The sequence below is a fragment of the Simochromis diagramma genome, unplaced genomic scaffold (assembly GCF_900408965.1).
Source record: "Simochromis diagramma unplaced genomic scaffold, fSimDia1.1 OVJJ01000293.1, whole genome shotgun sequence".
In the NCBI taxonomy this organism is placed as follows: domain Eukaryota; kingdom Metazoa; phylum Chordata; class Actinopteri; order Cichliformes; family Cichlidae; genus Simochromis; species Simochromis diagramma.
The window spans coordinates 15,177,745-15,197,760 of NW_024386801.1; the positions used below are offsets into that span (position 1 = coordinate 15,177,745).

Sequence of the window (20,016 nt, forward strand, 5' to 3'; positions counted from 1 at the left end):
AATATAAAGTAAGTTGAGGCAACTGTTGTTGTGATTTTGTGCTATATTAATATTAATAATTGTAATTGAAAGTATTGCATTCACTGTTTCGTTTTATAAAGGCTCATTTTGGCTCAGTTTGAATCCTGATACATGAAGTAATTTGTGTCACACTAAAAAGCTAATTACACTGGAGTGAATGTGCATGTTGTTTTCACATTGCAGCTAAATTGAATATTCAGTTAAGTGGTAAATAATAAACAGCTAATATGGTAAAAATTTATCGAATGTCAACATTACTGGTTTCAGATGTTATATTGCTAAGTCCTGTATGATATTAATTTCAATTAAATAAATGACTCAAAATAGCATTTTGGAATTATTGTATGAAGGAACAGCAGGTACAGTAAGCTACAGAACCAAAGGTGTAGCCAACTGGCCACTTAACTGCAACGTCAGCTGGTTAAAAATCACATTTTAGCCCATTTTCTCCATTTATTGTGTCCCAGATTTTTGTTATTTGGAATATATATAATGAAGAAAGAATCGGAATTTGAATAAGAAGTGTTATAGGTATGTATTTATCTAAGGTTAGTTTAAAAAGTTATCAAATCGTATCACTTCTTCACATTATAGTTCAAACCAAGTTTCTGGCCTTGTTATACAACTGTATTTATGTATAATAAAACTTAATCCTACATGACTACTTTATCTTAAAAGGGCTTCTCTTATGAATTCCAAATATACACAGTGTACTGCTGATGTTATTGCTGCTGTTATACAAATAAACGACACTCACTCTATTACAAAGATGCTGTATGAAAATAAGCTACCATGTCATTTCTTTTCATTTATGTCCGTCTAACTTTTCCTTCACATGACACCCAAAGTTTATCACATGTGCTCGAAAAGTTATTTTCCAGGCATATTTCTTTCTGTCTTCTTGCATTTAGCCACACACGTTGCATTGTATGCATTTTGCTCAGTGAGCATGAAAATTGCTCCATTTAATGAAGGCCTACTATGTTTACTCAAGATTCAACACTCCTTGGAGTACCAAGAACAACTCGCCAAGCCTTCCTGTAAGGAGGTGGTGCAGGAAGAGAACGACAGATATCCCTTTAGCTTTCTGATTTGCCCTACGTATTGTTACATTATAATGCTGCGGGGCGTGACTGACTGCATGTCCAGTCCTAAAAAGAGCAGTATTGTGCTTGTGACATACATCAGTCACTTGAATGCCACTGTTGACCTATATATGAAGGCCTGGGTCAAAGGAGAGACAGGCTGGCCAGAGCACAGAGGAGATATCTTGTTTAATGAACCTTAATGTGGCATGCGTCAGACTGTGGCACACAAATATAACCAAGAGGAAGACACAATTTGTGCGCTACTTTGGTGAAAACTGAGCATAAACAGTTGTGTGTCTTGCATTGTTTCTGGTTGTATAATCCAGACCAATGCACTGTGCGTTCTCTGGCTTCATTCAAAGCCAGTGAACGCACTTACTAATTAGATTCATGTACATTTTGACAGTAGAAGACAGAAAAACATGGACCAGCTCCTCGAAGAGGGAAGGGGAACGATGCAGAAGATTTAGTGCAACTCTAAGTCCTATTATCTATGCCTTGATGACTCCTCTGGTGCAATAATCAATACAGGCTGACCGGCACCAGGGACACAGGGTCCACTACAGGAAGAGGATATCTTCAAACCATCCATTATGGATGAGAGAAGAAGTGAAGGGATGGAGAAAACAGGAGATGATAGATGTGGATTGGGCTAAAGGAGAGGGAGAAGAATATGGAAAACAGGATGAGGAAGCGGGAAAAAGAGAAAGTAAACAACATGAGGAAGAGCTCATTCAGAGTGGGTGAGTGGATGAGGCATAAGGTGGAGATTGCAGCCACTGAATGTGCCATGGCTTCTGTTTATTTTTTTATTTCTTTGCTGCACTTGCTCCCTCTGTGAGGCTGGTTCATGCTGTTCTTCCAGTGTGACTGTAAAGTTTATGTCCAGCTGTGGGAATGGACACAGCCCTCACAGGTATCAAAATTAAATTGTCTTCTTCCCTCCCTCCCACAGCATGCCACCACCTTTGCAGCAAACATTTTGTTTGTAACAACTGTTCTTTCTTCCCCCCCTCACAGCTGCATCCTCCCCCGTGGTACATGCTCTAGTCTTCCTCCTCTTTCTTCCTTGTTGTGGTAATTTTGTCCTTCTTGCTGTGGCTGCCGTACCTTCTGGCCACACACACCAATATCAGCCTGAAATATCACTGCAAAAACACTCCACAAACAGCCCCTCCTCTCCCGCATCCTCCTCCTTTTCCACTGTGATGTGAGGTCACAGCTGGGGAGCCCTTTGATTTGACAGCTCAGTGTTTATGTGATAATACATTTGTGTATGCGATGGAGGGGGCTTCTGCGCTGCTGAGTGCCTGTGATAGAAGGGGTCCAGGATGCCATGACAGCGGTTGCTAGCCAGCACTAGCAGTTTATCCTCAGGCATACTGTAGCAGGGATATATACAGCCGGCTTCACTGCTGCCAACTCAAGCTAACAGGACTGTACCTGCAAGCGTGTTGGGGTCTCTGTGCGCCTCAGAGCTGTGCGCTCTAGAACAGAGGTGGGTGGCAGAGTAGGCTCAGTGTTTGGTTTGTGTGTATACTGTGTGGTGGAGCCAGAGGAGTGCTTAGAGTTAGGAAGTTTTGCTGGCCTTTTTTTTTTTTTTTTTGCTTATTGCAACTTATGTTTGTATATGTGTGTGTGAGAGAGGGAGCATGTAGCACTGCTGAGCTCTGCTGGCTCTGGGATTCTGTCCTCTGCAGAGGGAATAGCTCATTATCTGCCTCTCAGAATGAAGCATCCTACCTAACACTGCAGTGCTGCACACTGAAAGGATAAACCTATTGAAGCGTTGTATGTGTGTGTGTGCATGTGTATATGTGGGACTGTACAGGAGTTTGTAAGTTGGTATAAGGAAAGTGGTTGTGTATCCAGCACCCACAGCGTCTGTGTCCTTTTCTACACACTGTCTCCTTCTTTTGTATATTTATATTTGTTAGTTCAGCACAGATGATTTTCTGGGGCTTGTCTTATTTACATTTCTTACTTAAGGCATTACTTTTCTTATGCATCTTTGGGCTAATATTACAATAAATATTCATTGCTTTATTTCTTTTTTACTGTGTGTGTATGACTGTTACATCATATTGCATTATATGAAACGTGCTTGATATATTCATATTAAGGCTATATCTTTGATATGCTGGGTCTCGGTATGCCTATTAAATCAATAGCCACCTCAAAATATGTATTGTATATGTATTTTGTCCTTGGTATGCATTGTTCTAAACACATTATTGTATTTAAACAAAGTTCTAACTGCTTCATAGCTGATGGTCCCGTGGTAAGAGTCCACCATCTAGCTCAATTTCTGCATCTTTGTGTGGCACACCTGCTTGTGCATATGGTTTTCTAATCAGTGGGTTAAGGTACTACAGTAGAAATCTTTTCAAGCAGCCAAACATTCAACATTCATCCAATCATTAAAAACATAAGAAACCCATTTCTGTTTTTCAGTTGTTTTTTGCTATGCTGTAGTTAAATGAGGGCAGGAATAACGTGATTTCATTCACTGGTCTGGATTTAACAATATTTCTGTCAAAATCTGACTTCTGAGGTTGCTTCCTGATTGGTTATCAGGCTGCTGCTGAAAATGATTTAAACTACATAAATACATAATCCTGATGAAGCAAATTTGTATTGTTTTTGGGTGTAGGATTATAGATTAAGTTCTGTTAGATATTTTAACCTTTAGTGTTAGGAACCCCCTGGCCCCACACCTTGAGTGTGTCAACCATTTGCTATAAAATTTCGTCAGCTGTGCAGAGGTGAAAATGCATCAGGGCGCCGTACTTCAAACTACTCCTTCATCGTGGCTGTTTAGAAAGACACCTTTCATCTCCAGACAGACTTCAAAACTAGTTCTGAGATGCCATAACTCAGCTCAAGTCACAGTCTACAGTAAAAAAAAAAAAAGGTATATATCTATGATAATGTATATGTAGATAGATAGATAGTGTCTGTCTCACACAGATCCAGATTTTAAAACTACTACTACTACTACTAATAATAATAATAATTTCATTTTCTATCCAGCAATCGGAGTAATCCAACTCTTTGCCTGACAAACAAACGCAACAAGAGCTGAACATCTTTTCCAAGGAACCTTACTTATCTAAACTCTCGACACTACTCACATTAACATGCACACAAAAGCTCTTTCGGGCAGAGTGGGCCCAAGTAGTCCCTTCTCCTAAGTCAAAACCTGGGCAGTTCATTGTGCTTCTGTTCTCTTTGAATGACTCAAAGAGAACAGAAGCAAAAGTACTAAAAGGTTTTTAAGGAGGAACCATATCTGAGTAATCAGGAGTAATTTACGTTGGCTTCAGTTTAAGCATTTGAGAGACTGTATTGTTGCCGGTTCTTATATCCATAAAGCACGAACAGCAGCAGTGGAACTCTGTTACCATTATCTTAGTTTAATACACCAAATCTCAGTCTGTCTCTCCCATGAACTCCTCCTACACAGTCAGGAGTTGAGCAACCAGACTTGGCAAACTGTTACATCTTAGTCTCATCGAGGGTCTTTTCAGTATCTGATATTATGACATCAACATGTTGCCTAGCAACCGTCTCCCAGAGGGCTAAAATGACCAGTTTTTATTTTAGCATTTATGCTCCCATAAAACCTTATAAAAACACTGTATCAGTGTAATTCAGTTCAGTTTATCAATTCATCACAGTTTAGTTCAATTCTATTTTTCCAGTTCAGTTTTGATATATATTAATGTGCAAGACTTGAATATGCCTTTACTTAAATGCTTTTTATGATGCCATCACATTGCCAGGCAACCAGCTAACAACTGACTAAAATGACATTTATATAGGACAGCAGGACCTGAGCAATTTCCAAACCTGATTTATGCATTTGTGCAAGGTGCATGCACGGGTAAGTGACAGTCATGTTAAGAGAAAAGCAACATGTTCCTTTACTATATGGGTGCATATTCAACAGAACAAAAGCTTGCATATCACCTTTTAACTTAACTAGGGTGGACAGTGTCTGGCTGATGAGTGTAATCGTATGCTTATCTTTCAGAGAGTAGATGTTTGATGTTCACATTACATTTTTGCTGGATATCTGCACGCAATCTGTCAAACGAGCTCAGATCAAACAATACTGTAGCATGGACTATTGGACTATTATAGGTTAATTTATGTACGTATTAGGCCAATAAACTCAGTTTCACAGACCTGTTCTTGACAAGTAGTACACAAACGAATACTTCACTTCTTACTGAATAATACAGCGTTGATTAAACATATATTGTGCCTTATTTCGAAGCCCGTTCATCAGCACGCACATGCACAAATATCAAAGCCAAAGAAGGACGAAAGGATGTTTGTGGGAATAAAATCAGTTAAACATTGCTTGCAGCTCAAAGTGGGAATCACATGGATAAACCCAATAAAAAAATGTTCATTGAGCCCTACTTCTCTGCATGAAGTTTCTGCAGTAGTACAAAAATGACACTGTTCACAAGACAAATGAACAGTGTCACCTGTGTCTTTCTTTTTTCTCTCTTCCATGCGTCCATTCTGCTCATTGTGTTGCTGGCATGCATCACCACATCAAACCATCAAACATGTTCATAGAGATGGATAAATCAGGGCAGTGACTTTTACGACAGCTGGATGTCGTCCTCCAGTGCAAAATACTTTAATCTAGTGGATGTTATCAACATATTATTTTAAGATAGTAGAGTTGAGTGATTTATTGATTTGCACAAATATCCAGTGTGCATGATCTGCGATCATAAAGTGCAGATAACTACTAATTGCGGCAGATGATTTTTAATTTCACTGCTGATGATCACACATTAGAATCAGTTTGATTTATTCAAAAGAAATCCACCTTCATGTGCATGAAGTGTGATATTGGATTTTACTGTTTAAGCTTTCCGTACACAAGAAAATCTGTTATTTGTTTTTTCAGGCTTCAGTCATTGTGTGTAAATTGTGTGTGTGGCTCTTTGTGTTTTAAACTGCCACAGCAATCACTCAACAGTATGTTCTGCAATAGTGAAAAACAAATAATAGGTCACAAAAAGGAAGATGATATGAGCAATGCAACATTACCCCCTCCCTAATCTATTCAGGAGGGAGTAACGTTGCACTATTAGTTGTCCAATTAGCTGCCAGGTTTTCTGAAAATAATGCACAGCAAACCATCTGATATCTGAGAAATATATCTACCTAAACAAATGTAGACACAAATACCTGTAAATGCGCAAATTTGTCCATTCTGGTCAGAGTAGTGTTGTTAAATGGCATAAACTGAATATACTGCATCTCTAATAACATGTACAGAAGGTGGGGAATGATCCTCTTTTATTCCCGTCACCGGCGGGGTTCTGCTGAGTCAGAAGTCTTGGGTAAATCGTGCTGAAAGAAAAAGCAGAATCCAGCCAGACACAAGGCTTATGCTTTGCCACTGCATTCTGTGCTCTGCTCCACATGCTCTCCTTCTGAGAGATTTGCATTGGTTTTGATTAGTCAGGGAGCTCATGATTTAAGACCAGATGTAGAGTGCTTGCTAAAAGTAAGAAGGTGTACTTTACACCTCTTTGCACAATTCTCCTGACTTTTTCAGGGACCGTCTGCTTCATCTTAATGGATGTCATTAGACTGGGTTTGGTCTCAAGCATCATCTGGAGCTCTCTTGAACTGCTCCATTTGCTATGATGATTTGAAGGATTAGTGCAGACATTTGTACCATCGATACCTGATTTCATTGGGTACATTCTACTGTAAGTGCATTTCCAAAACTAAAATACATTTCTCCTGTTGCTTGCTCTCTTATTTTCCATAATAACCTATGAAAGTTTAATGAACCCCATATTTAAGGTGACTTCTAGCATATTGAAAGATTCGAGGCCTCTGTGTGATTTTAATGAAATTCAATAAGGTTAATCAGTCCATTACTCAGAGTTTTGTTGTCCCACTGCAAAGCTTTATTTTTTTCCTTTTAGCATTTTCATACAATGTATCTCGTTGCTGTGGTGATACAGACTGAAAGCTTCCTCAGATGAATTTATTATGTGAGCCTCACGAGGCTAAACCTTTCTTAAACCTTCTGGTATCCCCTCGACCAAATCCCTGCTCTGTAACACTTGCTCAGCATCTTCCTGGTTACTGCAACCCAAAGGCAGTGTGTGAGCGTTTGTATAACACTGCTGCCTCCTGTCCCCTAAATAGAATAGATTGCACTTAAAAACCTTATACCCCCCACAGGCTGAGTGAAAAACTCACAGCTGGGAAGAGCTGAATAATATATCATCCTTTTGCAGTTTGCTCATAGCTCCACTGAAGAGGTTTGCAAAAGGCACATTACTTATTTTAGCTTTTCTTTCTTTCCCCTCCAGGACGCGGTAAAGTGGTCCCTAAACTTTTAAAGTTATTATTTTAGTTACAGGAGAAAAGTGCAGACATTTGTATGTACTAAGGACATAATAAAGCGGTTAGTATTTACAGTAAGAGAAATATATAGATAGATATAGATATGTTCTGTTTATCCAGCAGTTATACATCCAGCTTTACTTCTCCATTGCAGCTATTTTTCACAAATATAAGACGATTTAAAATGATACACACATTCCACATTCCTAGTGTATAATCACGATGTCCTTTTTATATCTGTTTCCAAAGTAAACACACATCAGATAACATCAGATAATGATTTTACTTATAATGTATATATATTGCATCTGGTTTGTAAAGATCAGTTTGAAAGATAAAGCACAGTGACAGGTTCAATCATTTATTCATAGTTTTACATTTTGGTGGTCAGATGACTCCCAGTTTACATTTGTGCGATGCTTAATAACTTTACCAACTGGAGGAATTATAAGTAAGAATTAATCTTGTGGCTAGTGTAGGTAAAAGAAAGCTAAGAACACTTAATCCTTCTTTCCCAAGTGATTGCTTTCTTGTGTTTTCTTTTTAACGTGTGGAGATTAGTTCAAAGAAGTCAAAGAATAGCCAAATTGTTGTTGCCATTCTGCTACATATATAAATATATATATTAGAAATCCGCTTTGGATTGGGAGAATTACATCAAGTTTACAGCAAACATGCAACAACACACCTTCATGTCTTATCTCCACTGTGCTGGTCCTGCATCTCTGAGTGAAGCCTGTGTTTTATTGATTTCTTTTCTACCTTTACTTTCTCTCTGACAGTAAAGAGGGGGTGATTATGACAGCGCTGATGATATGTGTGGCTTCCTGCCAGGCTAATGATGGAGCAAAGTCGACGAGTGAATGTTATATCAATTTGTATTTCTCTGTGTCTGTGTGTGGGTGTTTCAACACGTATCTGTGAGTGGGACCAGAGGGCTTAAGAGATTAAACCACAGCCAGGCCACAGTGAGAAGAGAAGACCCCTCTGTGAAGCCTTCTCACTGCGGGGAGGCTTCTTCTCATTGGCGTCCCATTTGCATGGCTCCCTGTCCTGCTCGGGGAATTGGCCTTTTCTTTGCTTATCGTCCCTCCCTCCTCCTTTGCACCTTGGAGAGAGAGTGCTTCCATCCAGCAGGATTGCTTGTTTCTGAGGCAGACAATAGAGCAGAGTATTTAGGACACTTGGCAGGCATGTTGGAGGGGATGGGGACATGGGCCGCTAAGTAGCTCATCTCGTCACATAGCCACTGGCATGATAGCACTCGGCAGCAAGGTAAGCACTGAGCAAAGTCACACACACACACACACACACACACACACACACACACACACACACACACACACACACACACACACACACACTATGCCCTAATTGTTTTTCTGTGTGTCTTTTACAACTCTTACAGAGTGCTGATGGGTTTCCACTAATAGGTAACCCCCTGCTTGTCTTCACTATAATGCAATTAAACGGGGTATTTGTGGCTTATTTAATGATTATATTTAAACATTCCCTTTGTCTGGTTAATCTCTGGTCTAATGTTAGACCCACACATTCTAATAAGAGGATGAATGAGAACCTAAATTAATCTTCTTATTGTTCTATAACCATTTATTGTCTATAGCCAATGAAGAAAAGAAAAATCCTATGAGACTTCTCTTTGTGCAATTTGAAGGCATTGATTGTTTTTCTTCATATACTTTAGGATACCGCTTCCTTATCAAGTGTAAGTAACACTCTGTGGCCAGGTAATTACAGTTATTTACTGCAGTATATTACCATTAGTAAATGGGGACCGAGACATGTAGCTTGTAAAGAATGTCAGCGCTCTCCCATAAAAACAGCTTAGCCAACATCTTTATTGGACAGATGTGGCATGAAGTAATTAAGTGGAGCACTCTTTTCTTGATGGAAAGCACGTCTCCTCTGACCTTTTGCCTTTCTTGACATAATTTATCATACATGATGTGGCACACTTTCCATACTTGGAAAGACACATCTGAAAGCTTTCACCCCGTGCATTACCCTACTGTACCGAGGGACGAATCACACTCTGCCGTGGCTGTTGCATTGAAAGGTCATTGCTCTTCTGGATCACAGTTAATTACATTAACATAAAAATAATCTCCAAAGTTTTTTTGTTTTTGCAAAGGGTGATGGTGACGTCTAAGTGCCAGGCAGGAGATGTCAATCTTATTCATTCATTCATATTCTGTTATGTTATATGAAGGCGACTAACAAATACGACACCATACTTTTTTGTAATAGTTTTCACTGTGTCTTCTTTCCCCCTGCTGGATGTCATCTTTCAAAAATAGAAGAAGGTCAGAAAAAGCAAGTCACTGTGAGGTTGTGGGTTCATGGTTTCACCGTTCAGGAGCAGCATTAGATGCTGGCTGCTAAGTACGAGTGGTCTGTCAGTGACAGCTGCTTCATCAAAAATAAAAGTTGTTATTGTTCTAATGACTCGAGTCACTTTTCCCTTCCATTTGCATGAATTTACAGACGCTCCTTAATTTGAGGTTAATACAGCGGGCCAGCTCCAGTGTTCGTGGGTTCAAGACTGTAGTCATTGATATTCAGGTCAGCTGAGGTTGCTGAGCCTGTGTGGCCAAAGGGGGGTTGGAGGAGGTAGTGGTGTTGGGGGACATTGTGTTGACTGCAGGGGTTAAGATAAATAGTTTACATTAGCATGACAGATTCTGTTGGGCGAGAGAGCGCGAAAGCGAGAGGACAGACAAGAGAGCCAGTCATAACTGTATCATCTGAAGCTGGATTACATTATTCTGAGGCTAAAATAACATTATTTAGAGTGCTCTCTCTCTCTGTCTGTCTCTCACACACATACACTAAATTTAATGGAAACATGATTTCAAACTTGCAAAAAGAACACCCCTGCGGGCTGTACTGTTGTTCATAATTAGATGATGTTGAATCTGAATGCATCATTTTCTTTATCAGTGAATAATCAGACAAACAGTTAACGCACATTGTTAGCTTAATTGCTAAAACGCAGGAACAAGATAAACATGGTGTCAGCTGCTGAAAAGAAGCTTTTAGACGTCCTTGCTCTTTACACTCCTACACTGCTGAAAGGAAGGAGTCTCTATTCTGGCTGTGGGAGAAATCAAGCTGTTACAATCTGAAAAATAAAGTTATTTTTTCCATCAAGTGCCGAACCATTTCCTGCTTAACAACAGGGGGTCCATGCTTCACAAAACACAGAGATAGCAGCTTTTTTTCCCTTCTTCTGCAGGTGTAGTTGTGTGTGCGCCTTGGGGCTTACTGTTTTATCTGCTGTATAATAGGCTTGGATAGCCCTTGTCTGTGTGCTGTACTTAACTGAATCGTTCTGTTAGGCACCTCAGAGACAGGAACATCTTTACCTGTAGCCAAGGTCCTATTTTCCACACAGATACAATATATGAAGTGCGTCTTTCTGTGTCGGGGTTGACGAGACAAATGGGCTGTCTATGGCTTAGTTGAAATCTAAATCAATGATTTCGTCATAAATAATTCATTGGCTAGACTAATGCATCATCGCTGGTCTGTGGTGAAATTGTACCGATTCAGCATAACAAACAAATGGACTACAGCTGGCGTGTGATTTTGCTCAAGATTTTATGATCTTACAAGGGATGAAAAGATGAAATGATGTTCTTGTCTTTCTTGCTTTCTCTTTCTTGTCTGAATTTTGATGGGAAAACATTTATTCATTTATTTAAGTGGGCCACCAGTAAAAGTAAATGTAATTTTGTATGTGTATGTATAAAACCTCTGATCCTAACCCCATGACTTCATTAAACTAAAATAGAAAAACACACATCTCCATGGGCTCTGGATGAATTGAGCTAAAGAGACTAAATAGCAGTGCCCCTTAAAGCAGACAAAGACACAGCTGCCTCTCAGAGATGATGTCAGACCCAATGTCACACTATGTCATCATAATTCCTCTCCTTTAATGACTTTATTCTGTGATGACATTTTAATCTATCTATCTATCTATCTATCTATCTATCTATCTATCTATCTATCTATCTATCTATCTATCTATCTATCTATCTATCTATCTATCTATCTATCTGATATTTTTAAACCCCTAATATAAAGCAGATGTGGGGAAAACAGTTATGAGCATTCTGTCTGAGATTACATGACATGATTAAAAACAAAAGTTGTTGAAATTTTGTTGTTCTTAAATACTAAACCATTCAACGTTTGTGCTTGGCATCAAGGTACATAATTGCCTGACATTGCCATTTGCACCAACACTGGCACACACAGTTCAAATGCAGTTCCCAAGCAATTAAAAGGAAATAACTAAAAGGAAAACTGACTTAACTCTCTCTCTCTTTTTTTTATCTTATTTTGAATAAATAAAAAGCTGACTGACAGGAAATTTTATTACCCTCACAGCAAGAAGGCCCTGGGTTTAAATCCACCATTTGGCCTTTTCTGTGTGGAGTTTGCAGGTTCTCCAAGCTGTCTGCGTGAATTCTCATTTTGTGTGGCAGCTGAAGAGAGTTACGTAAATATTGTCATCTTATGTTTGGCAATGAAGCAACTAATCATGTTTTAAAATTCTTACACTGATTTACAGCACATCACGATCATTAGGTAGTGAAATAAAACTATAGTTGTCCTCATTCTATAAGAAACACACCTAAAGACAGATGATTAAGAAACTTCTGCTGGTGTCTTGGTGCCCAAAACCACAGAATATATTTGGAAGTTCAGGGCATGGACTCCTACATACCTCCTACTACAAACCTGCTTTCTGGGTGCACACGGACGACCAAAAACTGAACAGACGAGCAGCAGTGTCTCACATTGAAGGACATGCACTAATAAATTTAATTATCTTCTATTTAGCTGTTTTTTTAAAATTATATCCTCAATCAATCACTTATTTGTCTGTTCGTCTTTACTAGATTTAGGACATGTTTTTTTTTTTCTTGTGAAATAAGGCATGACTGGGATGCTGCAGGAGATGATGCTGTGTCTAAGCAGTGCTCATTTTCCCCTCTCAAACTGATTAAGACCAATCCAGAGTTAACCTCGTCTTAGCTTCCTCTTGTAGGATTACTGCAAATCTGATGTTAATGACTGATTGTGGTGGTGATTATTATTGTATGTGTAAGGAGTGGTGGGGGGTTGAGGCGGTATTCTGGGGTGGGTGGTGGTGGATGGTATTTGAGCTTGTTTTTGAAGTCTACCACATGGTTACTTTGTAGAGCTACAAAGTAACCATGTCCATTTCTCCTCCCTACTTCACTGTGGCCGCCTGAGTATTAAAAAAAGGAGAAAAAAAAGTTACTCAATTATGCAACTCACATCAGGCTAAACACAGAAAAGGAGGGGTTTCACTGACTTCCATTTCAGTAGCACCCTTAGGGAATTGTGGGGTTGTGATAAAAAGAGCAAATGACAGTATTGGCCATTGGACTGGAGCAAAAAATCCCAGAATCTGCCCTTAAGAAGACTAACTTGACAAAATTCGATTTTGGTGGAATGAGGTTGGGAATCCTAAGAGGAGCAAGGAGAGAGAATGTGCTTGAAATTCATAAAGCAAAGCAACACTGGTTGCAGCAATAACAGTTAGCAGCTCTGGCCACGTCCAAAGTATGATTTATGGGGAAGACGTCTGGGGCCCTGTGATTTACAGTGATGACTGGAGCGCTCATCAAGTGCATTCAGGCTGCTGAAATAAGATAAAAGAGAAGGAGGCCCGAATATTGTTTTTCAGAGTCTGCAGCTTTGCCATGTTGAACCAGTCTTATGTGTTTTTACAGTTTTTTACTCAAGTAACATTTCTTAATGAGGTAGATGGGATTCTTCTTCTTCTTTCACTTTGTACTTGAATGCTATAAGAAGGCTTTTCGTGGTATCCCCTAATCTCTTAAGTGCATCTATTAGGAACATTTATGATTAATGAGTTACAGCTATCTACAGTAGCAGTATAGCTGCAAAGTGGAGAGAGGAGAGGTTGAGTTCTAGTAAACGGCGGGTTTTCGGCCTTTCCCTGACACTAAGAGATGAATGTCTTCAATAGATGAGCAGAGCACCCCAGGTTTTCGTTCCACAACAGCGGTGTTGTTCTAGATTAAAATGAGTGTTTGCGTTGTTTGATTGCCGTTCACAAAAGACCCCCCACAGCACAGAAACTGGTGCTTTTGAAAAGTGTTGCTAGGATACAATCCAGCGTAAAGATGAAATCCCTTCTCTGCGGCTTTCGAGGAGCTGTGCAGCCCGGACATCATGTCCCAGCATACCGTGCACATGGTATGGTTTACAGTGCGTCTGCCTGTTTATGGCGCGGCTCATTTTTGTGTGCGTCCCCGCCATGCGTCGGCGTATTAAAATGTTTAGTCATACAGTAAGTCCAGCTTTGTTTGTGTCATGCAAAGCTGCCATATTACATGCACTCTCTTCTGTCATAATCCGTTTTTCTGTAATAAGACTCCATTTGTCTGGCGAGTGCTGATATCTCAATCCTACTGTCACACCTCTGAGTCTCTGCCAGCTGACACCTCAGGCTGTTCACAAAGAATCAATAGTGTCTGCCTCATGTTCAATTATACTCTAATCAACACTCACCAAACCAGAATGACCTCAGACAGGTCTGCTGGTATTGAGCTGATGCTCAGTGCTGTAACACCAGAAAATTAATATATGAGTGTAGACGAGGCCTCCAGGTTTGGGTTGATTGACAGACAAAACTGTGGAGTAAATTGGAGAATTTTCTCTGTATTATTACTCTGCCGGCTCTCAAAATGTCAAAAGATGTAAAAAATGTTTTTTTCTTTCCCTGTGGGTTCGTTTTGTGGGCAGTACAATTTAAATTTCTTCTAAACACATGAACCATTTCCAGTGTGACCTGATTCTACACCCTTAAGTAAATAAAGATACTGAATTAACAATTTCACGCCAAATATTTTCCACCTTTATGTGATCTCTCCTCCGCTTCTTATCTCTGTCAAAGCTCTCTTTGTGTTCCCTCACACACACACAAACACACAGCTGTTGCTTTTCATATTGTGTTACTGGGAATGAGGCTGAGAGCTGGTGGCGTGGCGTTAAGATTTTAGGGGTAGTGAGTAAGAGACGAGACGCCTGCTCAGCTTAACCAGCGCTCAGGGTTTCTTCAGGAAATTGTCCAAATGCCAATCATCAGGTGTCAACCTTTCAAGGATCCGACGCCTTTGAGGCTGACGGGAATCAGAGACGTGGTGAAGATGAATTTTCACTGTCATGGTCCACGTAGTGGCGACAAATGGCTGGTTAAACTTGTTATGTGCTGTGACACAAGTTGATCGTGATTCTGTTTCCACGTTAGAGACGCTGTAATGCTGTGATAAGAAGACTACACTTTCAATAATAAAAATGAAAAATAATAAACACACACACTCACACACACACACAGACTCAGAGGATAGGGAGAGACAGAGCATAGAGAGTGATAGAGAGAAAAGGATGAGTCAAACCAGGAGGATCAGGAAACCATGACAGATACTTCTAGAGTATGATGTTTTTATGATTGATTGTGTTTATTATCCCGCTGTTACCTTACCCTGTGTTCTCAGGAGTGAAGAAACAGGTTGGGAGTGATAGTGGAAAAGAAGAGAGGAAAAAAGTGTGGTGTAAAGGAAAAGTATAAGGGAAAAATAGGTAAAAAGAAAGGGATAGAAAGGAGGAAAGAGACGAAAGAGAGGAATGAAAACCCCAGAAATCCGTTATGAGCATGCACTAGGTGATGGGCAATGGTGAGGAAAGAAACCTCCATCAGTACCAGGCCATCTATCGCAACCGGTTGGGGGTTGAGGGGGAGAGAGGGAAAAGGGTGAAGAAGGGAGGGAGAGGGTTGTGGAGGTAGGTGAGAAAGGCAGAGAGGGTAATGGAGGGAGAGAGGAGGGGTGAAAAAAGGAGATGGGGAATAAGGTGGAGGAAGAGAAGGCAGCTTTTGTTCACGATTATGTGATGAAGCAGCAGAGGTCTTCTTCTGGAAAAACCTGAAGCACTTTTTTCTTCTTTTTCAGAAACTGTTCCTGGAGCTGTCAGGTTTTGTTTTTTTTTTTGCTTTTTTTTTACTTAAACGATTGTTTCTGTGTTCAGCTCCTTGAATTTCTTGAACCTTTTGTCCAGTTCTTCAAATCTGGCTTTGTTTCAGTTCTTTGTATTTCTCCTCCTGAATTTTCTTTGCCTCATGCTTGTGTGTCTTCTTCTGTTATACTGTGCTGTGTTGTAACACCTGATTTCTCTTCTACATTTCTTGAATCGTTCCTGTACTTTAAGCTAGAGTACTTGGAGCTGTTGTGTTTTTTCCCCACAATTTCTTGGATCCTACACTGCATCTCTGCATATTTTCCCAGTTCCTCCTTTTCTTCTTTCCTTTTATTTTCCTGGGCTTCATGGTTTTTTCCTTGACTTCATTATAAAAAAGTGTTTTTGTTCTCCAAGTCTTGGAGAATAAGTTGGATCGCCCTCTGCATTTCTTCCTGTTGCTCTTTCTCTTTAAGCATTTTGGGATTCCTTGCCAGCGTGTCATCAAACATTACTTGCAGCGCTTGATGCTTTTTATCCACATCTTGGAGCTTGCTCTGTATTTCTGTGTGCATTGCCTCCTGTTGCTGCTTCGCTTAAAGCATTCCTGCATTTCTGTGCAGTGCTTTGTCAAGTATTATTTGCAAGCCTTCATTATTTTCTCCGTGTCTTGAATCTTGAACTGCAGCTCTTTGTGCATTTCTTCAATGTTGTAGAGCTTGTAGTGGAGTTGTCTGTTTTTAATAATCTCCTGTTTCTTGTCTTTAAACACTTTTACATTTCTTTCCAGTGCCTGTTGAAATGAAAAGGCTTTCCAACATTGATTGCCAAGAAGCTTTGTTATCACAAAGAAATTATTGACCAAACAGAAATGTTCTTATTTTTGGTGCCTAGTTATTCTTTTTCCCCTTTCGTTCTGTGTCATTTATCCTCCCCTGTCACCTCCTATGTCATGTTTTAGTGTTTTTTATTCAGATCTTCAGGTGTTTTCTCATATGGATCTATTTTCTTAGTTTATTTTTGTTTATTCATTTATGGTTTTAAACTTTTGTCTCTTGCATTTTGAGCCTTTTAGCTCTTATTGTGTTTGAGTTGTAGATACTCTGTGATTTGTGATAGTTTTCCCACTGATTTTTTATACTGTACGGTTACTTCTGTGTTCATTTGTCATCCTCTCAGTTAATTCCTTATTTACTTTGGTAGCTGACTCTCTTCTTGGCCTTGTTCTTAGTTATATTTGTTTTCCTGTCTCATTATCTTGACCGTCTTTAGCAGATTACGTTTTGTTAGGCATTATTTTGCCATAGTAATTAATACTGAAAAACTCAGGGCCAGGGGTTGTTTTTACAATCTATCTGTGAACTTTGTACTGGCTACAAAATTGATGTTTCTAACTGTCAAATTTTCTGCTTTTTTTCCTTTTCTTCTTTATCTCTTTTAGGAAAAACAAGCAGTCCTGCTAATGTTCCATCAGCTGAGCTTCTGGCTCTAACCCCACCAGGTGGTCCTCAATTCAACATCATGTTGCACCTCACCCTGCTGCTCCATCTCCTGGTCCTTTCGTGCAGCTGTTCGGGTATGAAGCACATTAAACTCAAAGAAAATAGTTAGGCAAACAACCTCTGAGGTTAATTTGAATGACAGAAATCAGACTTGACACTGGTGATATGCTGCATTTAGCTGAGCAGTTGCTCCCTGATGTTTCTTTTCAAACAGTAATGCAACATTCAAAAGGACTTTGCCATTTAGCTTTGCATTTACTCACATGCCCTTCACCTTTCGAGTACTGCTGCGTAAAAACCTGGTTGTCGGGGATTCTTTTGGCAGTAGCAGTTTGTCAGTAAAATAGTGTCTCATGCACACTTTGACAAGCGGTTCCAGCTACAAAGCGTAAAGGATAAAAATCATACAGGTGGCTGGCAGCACGCATAGTAGCACACTTGTCAAAACTGGATTGTCATTGTGTCCATGAATGAAGAGCAAGAATGACAAAGTGTGAACGAGCTGCTAAATGCCAGCTCCAAAGGACATTATGAAAACTAACGATGCTGGCAGTCATGTGTGCTTCAAGAAATTTTTTTTATAAAAATGTAATTTTAATCAATCCAGTTAAGATGGATTTTGTTGTAATGCAGCAGAGAAATCTTAACAGGTTTAAGTAGTTACAGCGTAGCAATAAATTCAAAGGATGGCAAAAAGATGACAAAAAAAGATACGTAGGCTATATCTGATAGGCCAAAGCTGGCAGTCGTGTGCCTCTGAGGGCAGCATGTGGCTGTGCAATCTGCTGCGTTGGAAAGAAAGCAAAGTAGACAGAAAACAGCAGGCCTGAAAATGACCTGTCTAAAAAGGAAACAACCTTCTCTTTGTCTCTGTGTCCCTATACCACAGGCAGTTCTCGCTTGTTTCAAATTTGATTTCACATGAGCTAAAGAATCAGAGCATGTGGACTGTGACTCTCTGGGCTCTACACATCTTTCTCACAATCATTTTACTATGATGATCGTAGCGTATGTGCATGTGTCCTATCTCCTCCTTAACATGTGAGTCAATCTGAATGGAATGTTGCACCAACATTATCACACATGCAGCGCTTATTATTAACTAGGGGTGCAACGATACACAAAATTCATGGTTCGGTTCGGTTCGATACTTTGGTGTCACGGTTCGATATTTTTTCGATACAAAAAATGTTCATGCATTTTTAATTTGGCATGAACATGCCAATTTGTCATTTATTAAAATTATAAATATATATTTTAACTCAAAAGTACAGTTTTTAAATTTAATGTTGCTGCAACAACAAGCCCCCGTGCTTGGGGCTGGACGGCATCAACACGTTAACAAGCTAAGTGCACTAACGCAGTAGCTCCCACCCATGTAATTGAGCATTGCGTGGCAAATCTGACATACTGTTTTACTTTTGTCCATGACGCGCTTACCTTCAGGGTCATGCTTCACATGAAAACCAAGATAGTTCCAAACGCCAGATCTGAATGAGGGTGGGGGAGGTTCAATTTCGGGTAGCGTTGAGGCAGTTGCCATGTTGCAACGAGCTTAGCTTCTGTCTTGCTAGCTTGTGCTGTGCTCAGTTGATCTGCACTCGACAGTGCAGCCTAGGCGGAGTAGTCAAACGCAGAACCACTGAACGCTTAACACAGATAGAATCGTCAGAAGAAAAGTTGATAAAATAAATAAAAAAATTTGTATTGTTCGATACATATGCGTACTGAACCGAAAGCAGTGTATCAAACGGTTCAATATTGATACAAGTATTGTTGCACCCCTATTATTGACGTCTATTTTCTTTAAAAAAAAAACAACTTCACATATAGATATAGGGCTGTTCGATATAACGATATATATCGGATGAAGATATAAAAATGTCTATCGTTTAATTTTTACGCTATTGTTTGTTTCGTGGTGTCGCAAAATAAACGTTCACGGCAATATTTTTTTCATTGTTCTGATGGTCACTGTAGTGGCTCTATTAATTTCCTAAAGTTCTCTCTTTCTCTTATATTTAATATAACCACACTACGGACGGACAAGCGCCTGTTTTTATGCGTTGTCGTTAGCAACAAAGACGGTAAAACCACTGTGTGTCTGCTTGTTTATGTTCCACATAAACCTTTCACAATAAAGCTCAAGATCCTGTTGAGACTTTTCAAAATAAACTGAATCATGTGAAAGAGTATGCAGAGTATCTACGGATGAGAAGCAAAAAATAGCCGTCAGGTGCTAAAAAACATAAACCTTAGACTCAAACGTTAGAACAGGCTTTTCCCCGCAGCACGTCGTGTAATAAATACTCACAAAGAAAACGGCGGCCTTTACAACTTATGTCTAAAAATATATAGTTTCATGCATCAGTTAAAACACTCGACTCCAGGTACACGACGCCCAGCTGGAAACAAGTCGAAGTTGAGCAAGTCGAGCTGCACGAGATTCACAGAATTTACAGGAAATGTTAAAATTTTGTGATTTATATCATTATCGGACGATAGATGTCTTATATCGGGATATGAGATTTTGGTCATATCGCACAGCCCTAATTTAAATCTTACAAATATAGTTATTTGGCTTATATCGTGATATATATCGTTATCGCCTGAAATGAAAAAAACATATCGTGATATGAAAAAATCTTATATCGCCCAGCTCTAACTGGCTCACAGGAGAGCAGCAATGTAGCAGAGAATTACTGTAAACCCTGAAGCATTTCAGTGTGATCAGTAAAATCTTGAAGTCATTTATAAAGCCAGTGATGAGAGTCTAAAACAGGGGTATTATCTTGTCTTTTGGTTTTTGTTTTGACGCCATTAGCTGTATTTTGTACCAGTTGCATGCATCGTACATGATTAACTAAAGTTCAAATCCAGGTATAGTATGGCTGCTTCATCTAAGCAGACAACAGCCAAACAGCAGTCTCTGGTCTTTATTGTGGGTAGAGAACATTGGCTTGACATTT

The 20,016-nt window shown here is 39.6% G+C and overlaps 1 protein-coding gene across 1 annotated transcript in view; it reads left to right on the forward strand.

Moving 5' to 3' along the window:
* cntn1a (contactin 1a) overlaps nucleotides 1–20,016 on the forward strand; it is a 60,286-nt gene that overhangs the window by 14,827 nt on the left and 25,443 nt on the right. Inside the window, exon 2 of the mRNA XM_040026129.1 lies at nucleotides 16,987–17,121. Within this exon, the coding sequence (XP_039882063.1) occupies nucleotides 17,067–17,121 (55 nt within the window). The 5' untranslated portion in view covers nucleotides 16,987–17,066. The remainder of the gene's footprint in view (nucleotides 1–16,986; nucleotides 17,122–20,016) is intronic.